Source organism: Carcharodon carcharias, assembly GCF_017639515.1.
Source record: "Carcharodon carcharias isolate sCarCar2 chromosome 24 unlocalized genomic scaffold, sCarCar2.pri SUPER_24_unloc_3, whole genome shotgun sequence".
Taxonomy (NCBI): Eukaryota; Metazoa; Chordata; class Chondrichthyes; order Lamniformes; family Lamnidae; genus Carcharodon; species Carcharodon carcharias.
Genome location: NW_024470606.1, coordinates 692,973 through 706,184, shown reverse-complemented (window position 1 = coordinate 706,184; position 13,212 = coordinate 692,973). Strand labels below are relative to the sequence as shown.

The 13,212-nt window shown below is 44.8% G+C and overlaps 1 protein-coding gene across 2 annotated transcripts in view; it reads left to right on the top strand.

Moving 5' to 3' along the window:
* The window catches only part of LOC121273538 (NACHT, LRR and PYD domains-containing protein 3-like), a 112,804-nt gene that overhangs the window by 69,226 nt on the left and 30,366 nt on the right, over nt 1-13,212 (top strand). For both annotated transcript variants that reach the window (XM_041180716.1, XM_041180715.1), the window contains 3 exons: nt 3,186-3,352; nt 9,053-9,224; nt 9,316-9,381. In XM_041180716.1, the coding sequence (XP_041036650.1) occupies nt 3,186-3,352; nt 9,053-9,224; nt 9,316-9,381 (405 nt within the window). The remainder of the gene's footprint in view (nt 1-3,185; nt 3,353-9,052; nt 9,225-9,315; nt 9,382-13,212) is intronic.

The following is a 13,212-nucleotide window of genomic DNA, read 5'->3' as shown; positions in this document are numbered from 1 at the left end:
CACCATCCTTCGTGCTCGGTATGACTCCAACCAGCGGAGAGTTTTCCCCCTGATTTCCATCAACTCCAGTTTTGCTAGGGCTCCTTGATGCCACATTCGGTCAAATGCGGCCTCGATGTCAAGGGCCCTCACTCTCACCTCACCTTGGGAGATAAGCTCTTTTGTCTATGTTTGAACCACGGCTGTAATGAGGTCAGGAGCTGTGTGGCCCTGGCGGAACCCAAACTGGGCATCAGTGAGCAGGTTATTGCTAAGCAAGTGCTGCTTGATAGCACTGTTGATGACCCCTTCCATCACTTAACTGATGATGGAGAGTAGACTGATGGCGTGGTGATTGGCTGAGTTGGATTTGTCCTGCTTTTTGTGTACAGGACATACCTGGTCAATTTTCCACATTTCAGGGTAGATGCCAGTATTGTAGCTGTACTGAAACAGCTTGGCTAGGGGCGTGCCAAGTTCTGGAGCACAAGTCTTCAGTACTGTTACCGGAATATTGTCAGGGCCCATAGCCTTTGCAGTATCCAGTGCCTTCAGCCGTTTGTTGATATCACATGAGGTGAATCAAATTGGCTGAAGACTGGCATTTGGGATGCTTGGGACTTCTGAAGGAGGCCAAGGTTGATCACCCACTTGACATTTCTGGCTGAAGATGGTAGCAAATGCTTCAGCCTTACCTTTCGCACTGACATGCTGGGCTCCCACAACATTGAGGAAGGGACTATTTGTGGAGCCTCCTTCTTCAGTGAGTTGCTTCATTGCTCATCTCCATTTGGAACTGGATCTGGCAGGACTGCTGAGCATTGATCTGATCCATTGATTGTGCAATCGCTAAGCTCTGTCTATCACTTGCTGCTTATGCTGTTTGGTACACAAGTCGTCCTGTGTTGTAGCTTCACCAGGTTGAACCTCATTTTTAGGTATGCCTGGTGCTAATTCTGGCATGCCCTCCTGCACACTTCAATGAAGCAGCGTTGATCCCCTAGCTTGATAGTAACAGTAGAGTGGGGGGTATGCCGAGCCATGAGATTACAGATTGTGGTTGAGCACAATTCCGCTGCAACTGATGACCTACAGCGTCTCATGGCTTCCTAGCCTTAATTTGCCAGATCTATTTGAAATCTATCCCATTTAGGATGGGAGTAGTGCCACACAACACAATGGAGGGTATCCTCAATGTGAAGATGGGACTTCGCCTCCACAAGGACTGTGTGGTGGTCACACCTACTGATACTGTCATGGGCAGATGCGTCTGCGACAGGCAGGTTGGTGAGGATGAGTTCAATTATGTTTTCCCCTCTTGCTGGTTTTCTCAGCACCTGCTGCAGACCCGGTTTAGCAGCTATATTCTTTAGGACTCGGCCAGCTCGGTCAGTAGTGGTGCTTCCGAGCCACTGTTGGTGATGGACATTGAAGCCTCCCCCCACCCCCGACCCAGAGTACATTCTGCACCCTTGCCACCCTCAGTGCTTCCTCCTTGAGATGTTCAACTTGGAGGAGCACTGATTCATCAGCTGAGGGAGTGGGGGTTTGGGGGGGAGGGGTGGTATGTGGTATTCAGCAGGAAGTTTCCATGCCCATGTTTGACCTGATGCCATGCGACCTCATGGGGTCCGGAGTCGATGTTGAGGACTCCCAGGGCAACACCCTCCTGACTGTATACCACTGTGCTGCCAACTTTGCTGGGTCTGTCTTGCTGGTGGGACGGGACATACTGAGGGATGGTGATTGTGGTGTCTGAGACATCGTCTGTAAGGTATGTTTCCATGAAGATGACTGTATCAGGCTGTGGCTTGACTGGTCTGTGAGATAACTGTCCCAACTTTGGCACAAGTCCCCAGATGTTAGTAAGGAGGACTTTGCAGAGTCGACAGGGCTGAATTTGCCTTTTATTTTTCCAGTGCCGTGGTCAATGCCAGGCGGTCCGTCCAGTTTCATTACTTTGAGACTTTTTAACATTTTGATACAACTGAGTGTTTAGGCCACTTCAGAGGGCATTTTAAGAGTCAACCACATTGCTGTGGATCTGGAGTCACATGTAGGCCAGACCAGGTGAGGATGCCAGATTTCTTTCCCTAAATGGCATTAGTGAACCAGATTGTTTTTTATGAGAATTGACATGGTCATTAGACTTCTAATTCCAGATTTTTCTTGAATTCAAATTTCACCATCTGCTGTGGTGGGATTCAATCTCAGGTCCCCAGAGTATCATCCTGGGTCTCTGGATTACTAGTGCAGCGACAATACACTAAGCCACTGCCTCCACTTTCTAAAAGGGATAGAACAGGGAACTTTCCAAATAGGGAAAAGCTAGAAACAATGAAGGTCGACAAAACCTTTGAAGTCCATGGACATGGATTATGAAAATGCATGCAAAGGTGCAAAAACTAATCAAAAATCCAAATGGGATTCTGGCCTTTACTTCTAGATGAGAAGATTACCTGGGAATAGAAGTTATGCTATAGCTATAAAACTGCTGAATAGACCACCACCTGGAATTAAGACCGCAATCAGATCAGCCATGATCACATCAAGCGGCAGAACAGACCTGATGGGTGAATGGCCTACTCCTCCTCCTACTTTTTACAATTTTTTGACCTTACTTAGAGCAGCTAGGCACCACACCTTAAGAAGTATATACTGGACTTGGAGAGAGTGCAGTGTAGATTTGCCAAAATGACACCTGGACTTCAAGGGTTATATAAGAGGAGAGATAACACAAACACAGATTGCCTTTCCTGCTGTTTAGAATGTTATGAGATGATTTGATCGAAATTTTCAATATTTTAAGGGGTAGATAGAGAGAAAATATTTCAGCTAAATGGGAGTGTGTCTAGGAATGGGGGGAGTAGTCAAAAATAGAGCCAGACCTTTCATGAGTGAGATTAGAAAACACTCCTACACACATAAATACTTACTGCAATTAGCAACTGATCTTCGATCAATTGTTGATTTTAAATTTGAAATGGACAGTTTATGGTTAATCAGGGGTATTAAGAATGTGGGACAAAATTAGGTATATGGAAATAGCTCACAAATCAGCTATAATATCACTGAATGTTATTGGGCTTTCTGAAGGCGATTGTTAGTGTGGCTCAAAGGAGGCTAAAGCGGCTTGTTATGACAAATTATTACATCCTGCGTAAAAAGTCGATAATGTGTTTAGTTTTCTCCGTTTGTGTTCATAGATCCAAATTCTACAATCACTGAATTTTTGCCAGATTGCAACAATTACCAGTTGTTTCAGCTTACAAAATTCTACCAGGACAGACTGGAACAGGCGATTGAAGAATGGGTGGAGGGACTTGGCCTCATGTTAACAAGCGAGGACCATTTAACTGAAGAAGAATATCATGTAAGTGGAAGGGAAAACGACTGAGTTTAATTTATTCTAACAACACAGACCTGACAGAATTAGCAACAGCAAAATTGCTGGATGATTAAGGACTGAGGTCTAACTGCACTGCTAATCAAGTTGTTCCAGTACAGCTACAACACGGGCAACTACCCAGCTATGTGGGAAATGGCCCAGACATGTCCAATGCTCAAAAATCAGGACAAATCAAACCAACGAATTAGCATCTTATCAACTTATTTTCACTCATCAGCGAAGTGATTGATGAGCATCAGCCTATGCTTTGAAATGGTACTTAGACAGCAATAACCTGTTAACCGAAATTCGGTTTGGGTTCTACCAGGACCTGCAGCCCTTAGCAGCATTACAGTTTTAGTGCCATCATGGAACAACAAGTTGAATTTGAGAGGTGATGTGAGAGTGATATCAAGGCAGCATTTGAGCTCTAGTAAAATGTAAATCAGTGGAAACTGGGTTAAAACTCTCCACTGATTGAAGTTAGACCTTGCACGGAGGAAGATGGTTGTGGTTGTTGGAGGCCAATGATGACAGCCCCAGGACATCACTGCAGGAGTTATTCAAGGTAGCACCCTAGGCCTAACCATCTTCAGCTGCTTCATGAACATCCCTCCATCAGAAGGTCAGAAGTGGGGATTTCACTGATAATTTCACTGTTTTCAGCTCCAATTTCAAATCCTCAGACAGCAAGAGCTGGACAATATCCAGTTTGAAATGTGGTGAGTGACATTCCTGCCACCAAGTGCTAATCAGTGACTATCTCCAACAAGAGAGAATCTAACCATCTCTCTTTGACATTCAATGTCATCAATGTCACTGTATTCACCACCATGAACATCATGAGGGTTAACATTGACCTGAAACTAAATTGGACAAGCTGTATAAGTACTGTCGCCACAAGAGTAGGTCAGAGGTTAGGAAGTCAGTTGCAAGCTAAGCACCACCTGACCCCTCAGAACCTGTCCACCATCTACAAGGCACATGTCAGGAGTGTGAAGGAAGACTCTCCACTTGCCTGGATAAGTGCAGCTCCTACAACACTCAAGAGCTCAACATCATTCAGCTCAAAGCAGCTCGCTTGATTGGCACCTTGTTCACCACCTTCAACATTCACTCCCTCTACCACCAATGCACAGCGCCAGCAGTGTGCCGTAACCTCCCAAGACTATTTCGACATCACCTCCCAAGCCTGTGATCCCTTCCACAGAGAAGGACAACAGCAGCAGATACGTGAGAACTGCACTATATGCAAGTTTTTATTTTGAAAAATATACTTTATTTGCAAAATATCTGGAAGAACATTACAAAATATTTATAAATCGTCATCACAAAAAGTGCAATCAGATTCAACTTTTACATATGGATCACAAGGTGCTTCAGTACAATCAATGAATATTACAATCATTTCAATGTGGTCGTTACAGATAGTCAGACAGTGCAATGGTATTGGAGTTATCAACATACATCATGGTGCACTCTGAGATGCTTCAATACAATTATAATACAATTAGTATTCAATGCATACATTCATTGTGAGCCGTCCTGCCCAAGGGGTCTATGCAATTCCCAGCCCCTCGGTGCACTATGGCAGAAAGGTCTTAGACAGCGACCTTTCTCCATTGCGCCTTTGCGGCAGCTGCCCCAAGCTTTAGTGCGTCCCTCAGCATGTAGTCCTGGACCTTGGAATGTGCCAGTCTGCAACACTTGGTCGGGGACAACTCTTTGCACTGGAAGACCAACAAGTTTTGGGCAGGCCAAAGAGCATTTTTCACCGAGTTGATGATCCTCCAGCTGCAGTTGATGTTTGTCTCAGTGTGTGTCCCTGGGAACAGCCCATAGAGCACAGAGTCCTGTGTCACCGCACTGCTTGGGATGAACCTCAACAAAAACCACTGCATCTCTCTCCAGACTTTTGCAAAGGCACAACCCACAAGGAGGTGATCAACAGTCTCATTCCCTCCACAGCCACCTCAAGGGCAACGTGCAGAAGGGGTGAGACTCCTGGCATTTTGGAAGGATCTTGCTCACCACCAGCCAAGCTACATCTTGGTAGAACAGTACGATATGCAAGTCCCCCTCAAAGTCTCACACTGTCCTAACTTAAAATATATCACTGTTGCTTCACTGTCGCTTGGTCAAAATCCCTTCCCAACAGCATTGTGGGTGTACCTGCACCACATAGACTGCAGCTGTTCAAGAAGGCAGCTCACACCCATCCTTGCATGGGCAATTGGGGATGGGTGATAATTGCTGGTCTAGCCAGCAATACCCACATCCTGTGAATTAAATAAAAAATTGTGTTATGTTAAATTATGCAAATTGGCTATTCCAAAGTTTTATTTTCTGAAATGAACCAAATTTCCATTTGAACGAATCGGTAACGACAGCTTCTGTTGTTTATCTAGGGAGTACACCCCACAGATTGACTGTTCACTCACAGAAATATTGTTTTATACGATTAATTTTGAATTTATCTCTCTTCAAGCCAGGTTCTCCGTCCTTACCAGACTGGACAAAATGAAACATTATATAATATCACCTCACAACCTGTTCAGTCTCAGTGAGAACACGTCCAGTTTACACAATAGCTCCGAATCCAATTCCTTCATCCGCCCTATCATTCCAGTTGCTCTCTTCAATAACGTATTTGTGCTGAGGCAACCAGAACTGTAACAATCACACCAGTAAAAGAGAAGAAAGACTTGCATTTATTTAGTGTTTTTCATGACCGCCATGTGTATCAAAGCTCCTTGTGGCCAATTAAGTATTTCTGAAATGTAGTCAGTGTTGTAATGTAGGAAATGTGGCACCAATTTGCATTATGAAAACTCCCACAGACAGCAGGGTTAATGAACTGGTTAATGACTGGTTAATGACTGGTTAATGTACTTTTGTGATGTTGAATGGCAGATAAATATAAGCCAAGACATTGGGGATAACTCCTCTGCTCTTCTTCGAAATAGTGCAGTGAGATCTTTTACATCCACTGGAGCAGCCAGATGGGGTCTTGGTTTAACATCTCACTTGGAAGGCAGCACATCTGACATTTCAGCACTCCCTCAGCATTGCAGTGGAGTGTCAGTCTTGTTTTATGTGCTTAAGTCCTGATTTTAGGAAGTGGCAGTAATATCTCACTCGTTTGGTTCAATATTGCCTTGTTAACACACGCCACCATCGAGTTTGCATCTCACATTGCCATTAAGAATTGCTGCACTGTTAGACCTTAGAACTGTAGAATGTTACATGAAAGATGCTGCAAAATAGGAAAAAGAATTGATAAAACAACAAATATTGTGAATCTGAAACAACAATCCAAAGAGGGGAAAATGCCCCGATGATCAGTCAGTTAGTATCTGTACAAAGGACAGGGGTACAGGTCGTGTATGAAGCTTGTGGGCTGAAAACAAAGGGAAAGAGTTTTAGTGTGTCTGGAAAAAGGAGGGGCCAGATGTAACAGACAGGATGTAGTTAGAAGACAACGAATTACCCAGGAAACTACTCAGTAATAAATTGGGTAACTTCAGATGACAAAAAGCCTGTGTGTTAAACGAAAACCATTCAAAAACATGCAAGAGCTGTAATGATGAAAATGTGTGAAACCCGAAACAGGAAAGCAACCCAACAAAACTGGGGCAGAAAAACTCAATGTTGCCCCATTGATGCTGTGCATTCATTGCATCACCCATTTTAAAAAACTCTTCATCTTGAAGACTTCCACCAGCTCATCCCTTAATCTGCTCACCTTGAGTGGAGTGGTTCTGAAATTCTCAAATCCCCACATTAGCAATAACTGCTCATCCCAGGTAACATACCCGATGAAGCTGCGGGATGTTTTGGTCATTGCTTTTATTTTGTTTGATAATGGAAAACCCAAACTGCATACAGCTGGGTAAATTTCCTACTCCTTTCCTCTTATCACTCATTATTCCCCAGGAGAATATGAGAAAATTGAAATTATTCAGTCTATAATTCCCTGCCCCTGCAATCACACTGTGTAACGTCACACCCTGGAGGTACACCGCAGAATTAAGCTTCTTCGCTCTGTGATTTTTCCGATTCTGTGTTCTTGTTGTGAAATGTCACTCCTCAGTGGGTAGCGCCCTGAAAGTGAGCCCATTCACCATGTAATTTCCTGCCCCTGTGCTGTTAGTGTGTAATGTTACTCATAGGAACATCAAGACATTGAACTCATTCACTTTGTAATTTTCTGCCCTATTCCCTTTGTGTAGAGCGTCAATTTCTATGTTACCCTTGCTAGACATTGGAAAGATTGATGCCATCGTTTACTATCCTTACCAGAAACTTCATCCTTTGCCACTTGATTTTATTCCCATAGCCAGCCACTGCCTGAAGTTAAGCCAGTCAGTCTGCAATTCCAGTGTCCAATTTCAAGCTGATCTCCAGATTCTGTGTCCTCAGCATCATTAAAAAAATCCCGCTTCTGTATATGTAACATTGCCAGTCTCTGCCCCAACATCAACGGATCTGTTAAACCCCAGTCCATACATTTGACCTCCAGACCCATCTATTGCATTGCTCCCCCACCTCACCTTCCACCTAGCATGCTCTTGCAATCTTCAAGTACTCAAATTCAGCTCCCTGTTTCCTGTTCACACTTATAGTGACTCCCAGTTCTCAAATGCTGTCAATTTAAAATAAATAAATGTCCCTTGTGCCTCCTCTGGCTGTAACCTCCTTCAGCTCCTTTACTACTGGAATTCTCTGCTGCTCTGATAATGGTGTGTTTTGCAGCCCCTCCTTCGCACCTCAGCTGGTGACTGGGCATTCAGTTGTCTTGGACCCCACTCTTTGAAATTCACTTCCAAAACACACCCATCTGTAACTCCTTCTTGAAACTTAACCTTCCTTCAGCTTTTGGACACTTCTGCTCATTTATCCTGCTTTCCCTTGGGTCTGTTGTTTGATTATACCCCTGTGAAATGTGTTGGGATTTTTTCAACGTTAGAAGTCCTATATATATGTAGGTTCTTGATGATGTCCATACTGTCCAGTGCTGTACTTGTGGCCCCAGTTACAGAAGTTTGATACCAGCAGCAGTTTGACAAAATAATTTATATCTGGCATTTCAACTACAGAGGGGGAAAATTATAGAAGTGATTGGATTTTCAGTGTTATTATTAATGATTGATTCTCCTCACTAATATGTCCATAATGCTTGTTTTGATTAGTCAGTGGTGATTTCTTAGACAGTTTACTCATTTCTTCCCTAATTTCAGAATCATCCCCTCCCTGTCCCTCGAGTTCTGATTTTCTGCTGTTTTATTTCTGAGCAAATAAAAAGTGTGACAGCAGGAAGTAAGTGTGAGAAATAAGTGGATTATATTGTCAATCAGTGATCTGATGTCATTATGGACACTGAAGCACAGAAAATAAACCTAATCCCATTAAAATTACTGCAGGTTCTCAGCCATTTCTGAGACTCCTCAAAATATATTTCTAATTTCAAATTTGGTTTATTCATACTTATGTCATTAATGACTGAATCAAGAATGTGATGTGAATTTTCAGTCCATGTGCAGATTGGATCAGTCCCTGGCCCAGTGACGGTTTTTTGTGTTCAAAACAACTGAGAGATCCTATCACTGAGCAGCCCTTTTCCTTCTCATTCTCCGTGTGCATTTTCACTCCGCTCCTCAATATATTTGTCATTATTCTTTCCAGAAAGTCACCGAGCTTACGGAGAAGGGAAACCGGGTGAACAGTTCCAAACTTCTCCTAAATCTGGTGATGGAGAAAGGCTTTCGGGCCCGAAGATCAATGTGGGAATCCTTTGTAAAAAAGCGCCATGAGGTCCCAAAGTTGGATAAAATACTGAAAGAAATACAGGACCTTGGTACGGTAAAATCACAGTGAATTCAAACTCTGTAGATTTTACTATAATGTTAGACAGATCTGGTTTCACTAAATCTAATTGGTTTAATCAGGTTCTGAGCTGTTGGATTACATGGACACCGTACAAGCTTTATCTGAAAAACCCAATCAGCTGAAAGGTAAGGGATGGCATGGGGATTTGGAACTGTTTATTTTGTTTCTGAGAATCTGGTTCATTGGAACTGTTTATTCAAGAAGTTGTCAGAACCTGGGAATCAGAAAATCAAACTCTGGTAAGTTCGTTGTCAATCAAGTGGGGGGTGGTGGTGGAGCTGTAGGGACAAGCAAGCAGTGATTACAGGATTACAGGTATCTCCGGGACATAAAACGTTTCTCGGACTGCTGTTCCTGTCACATTCTGAGATCCACACTCAGTGCCATGCACCGCCATATGAACACACTCGACCTCTCCCTCCAGCAGCACCGCCGTACCCTTTTTCAAAGCTGCGCGTGCCCCCAGTTTCATTTTATTCTTCATCTCATCTGACGCCTCAACAAGAAACTTTTTCTCTTTCTCTCAAGTGCTAAGGAATGCAAGCTCCAACAACTCATCGACTCCAACACCCATCTAGGACTCTCCACCCCTGCCTGTCCCTCCGTCCCCACCCCATCTTCCAATCCCAGCCCCAGCTGTGTATTCACTATACCCCCTGACCTTCCCCTCTCCGACAGTGAACGTTCAGTGCTCAGCAAAGGGCTTAGTTTCATACCCTTACGCCCTCATCTCAATGAATTTCGGGCTCGGCACGATGCTGAACTCTTCTTCCGCTGTCTTCGTCTCCGTGCTCACTTCTTTGGGCAGGAGTCCTCTCCCCATTCAACGGATCCTTTTACCCACCTCCAATATTCTCCCTCCACCTGGACCCTTCCCTCTGGATTCTTAGCTTCTCTTGATCTTTTCATTGAGAACTGTCAGCGTGACATTAGTCGTCTCAATTTCTCTGCTCCTCTCACCCATTCTAATCTGTCTCTCTCTGAACTTACTGCACTCCGTTCTCTCAGGTCCAACCCCAACATTGTCATCAAACCTGTTGACAAGGGTGGTGCTGTTGTTGTCTGGCGCACTGACCTCTACCTCGTGGAGGCTGAGCATCAACTCGCAGACATTTCCTCCTACCTCTCCCTGGACCATGACCCCACCACCGAACATCAAGCCGTTGTTTCCAGGACTGTCACTGACCTCATCTCCTCTGGAGATCTTCCTCCCACAGCTTCCAATCTGATAGTCGCCCAACCTCAGACGGCCTGCTTCTACCTCCTACCCAAAATCCACAAACAGAACTGTCCCGGTAGATCGGTTGTGTCAGCCTGTTCCTGCCCCACAGAACTCATTTCTAGTTATCTTGACTCCCTTCTCTCTCCCCTTGTCCAGTCCCTTCCCAACTACATCCGTGATTCCTCTGACACCTTACATCACATCAACAATTTCCAGTTCCCTGGCCCCAACCGCTTCCTCTTCACCATGGACGTCCAAACCCTCTACACCTCCATCCCCCACCAGGATGGTCTGAGGGCCCTTAGCTTCTTCCTCGAACAGAGGCCCGAACAATCCCCATCCACCACTACTCTCCTCCATCTGGCTGAACTTGTTCTCACACTGAACAATTTCTCCTTTAAATCCTCTCACTTCCTCCAAATAAAAGGTGTTGCTCAGGATACCCGCATGGGCCCCAGCTATGCCTGTCTCTTTGTGTGGTATGTGGAAAATTCCTTGTTCCAGTCCTACTCCAGCCCCCTCCCACAACTCTTTCTCCGGTACATCGATGATTACTTCAGTGCTGCTTCATGCTCTCATCAGGACTTGGAAAAATTTATTAATTTTGCTTCCAATCTCCACCCCTCCATCATTTTCACATGGTCCATCTCTGAAACTTCCCTTCCATTCCTTGACCTCTCTGTCTCAATTTCTGGTGATAGACTGTCCACTAATATCCATTACAAGCCTACCAACTCCCACAGCTACCTCAACTACAGCTCCTCACACCCCGCTTCCTGTAAGGACTCCATCCCATTCTCTCAGTTCCTTCGCCTCCATCGCATCTGTTCCGATGATGCTACCTTCAAAAACAGTTCCTCTGACATGTCCTCCTTCTTCCTTAACCGAGGTTATCCACCCACAGTCGTTGACAGGGCCCTCAACCGTGTCCGGCCCATCTCCCACGCATCCACCCTCAAGCCTTCTCCTCCCTCCCAGAAACATGATAGGGTCCCCCTTGTCCTCACTTATCACCCCACCAGCCTCCGCATTCAGAGGATCATCCTCTGCCATTTCCGCCAACTCCAGCATGATGCCACCACCAACCACATCTTCCCCTCACCCCCTCTGGCGGCATTCCGTAGGGATCGTTCCCTCCGGGACACCCTGGCCCACTCCTCCATCACCCCCTACTCCTCAGCCCCCTCCTATGGCACCACCCCATGCCCACACAAAAGATGCAACACCTGCCCTTTCACTTCATCTCTCCTCACCGTCCAAGGGCCCAAACACTCCTTTCAAGTGAAGCAGCATTTAACTTGCATTTCCCCCAACTTCTGACTAGGCACTTTACAGCCTTCCGGACTGAATATTGAATTCAACATCTTTAGATCTTGAACTCCCTCCTCCATCCCCACCCCCTTTCCGTCTCTTCCCCTTTCCTTTTGTTTTTTCCAATAATTTATATGGATTTTTCTTTTGCCACCTATTTCCATTATTTTTAAATCTTGTATGCCCTGCTAGTCTTTCCACTCCACCCCCACTAGAGCTGTACCTTGAATACCCTGCCATCCATTCTTAATTAGCACATTCGTTTAGATAATATCACCACCTTCAACACCTCTTTGTTCCTTTGTCTGTGACATCTTTTGATTATCTGCTCTTATCACTGCTTGCTTGTCCCTACAACCACACCCCCCCCCGCTTCTCTCCCCCCCACGCCCCCCCCAACCCCCCCACCTTAAACCAGCTTATATTTCACCCTTCTCCTAATATTCACTCAGTTCTGTTGAAGGGTCATGAGGACTCGAAACGTCAACTCTTTTCTTCTCCGCCGATGCTGCCAGACCTGCTGAGTTTTTCCAGGTAATACTGCTCTACCTGATCTGTTTCATCCTCTGCAGAAACATTCCACCTCCAGCCTCTAAAGCTAACTTGCAGAGTTTCATTCATTCATGTTTATCCTCTCCTCATTCATTTCTGGCCAAAACTGTTCATAAGGCCAGTTAACGCATGGTACATAATGGCTAGCCAGTCTATCTGTTCTCATTCCTTATCAGACCATTAAACCATAGGGTTGTTCACTTAAGCAAGTTCTAGCATACTTCCACACACTAATGAAGTTACATATTTCAGAAAGCACCTTAATTGGGCAAAGTTAAATGAAAAGCCCAACTCAGTTTTGTACTGCGGTTATTTGTTTTATGCACCTATCAGTTGCCGACCACAATTTCTGAGGCCTTGTCTAACACGGACCCCTTTTCAGCCTAATCACAATTGCCTTCACCTAAGAATAATTATTCCACTGATTTATTTCTAGAGAAATAGACCATGAGCCTATTTTAAGCTGATTTTATTTATTAATTAATTTATATTCATTCATGGGATGTGAGCTTCGCTGACTAGGCCACCATGTATTGCCCATACCTAATTGCCCTTGAGAAGGTGGAGATGAGCTGCCTTCTTGAACTGCTAAACTCCATGTGGTGTAGCCACACCCACAGTGCTGTTAGAGAGGGAGTTTCATATTTTGACCCAGCGACAATGAAGAAACAGCGATATATTTCCAAGTCAGGATGGTGTGTGGCTTGGAGCGGAACTTCCAGATGGTAATATTCCTATATATCTTCTACCCTTGTCCTTCTAGATGGTAGTGGTTGTGGATTTGGAAGGTGCTATCAAAGGATTTGGTGAATTCTTGCAGTGCATCTTGTAGATGGTACACACTGCTGTCACTGTCCATCGGTGCTGGTGA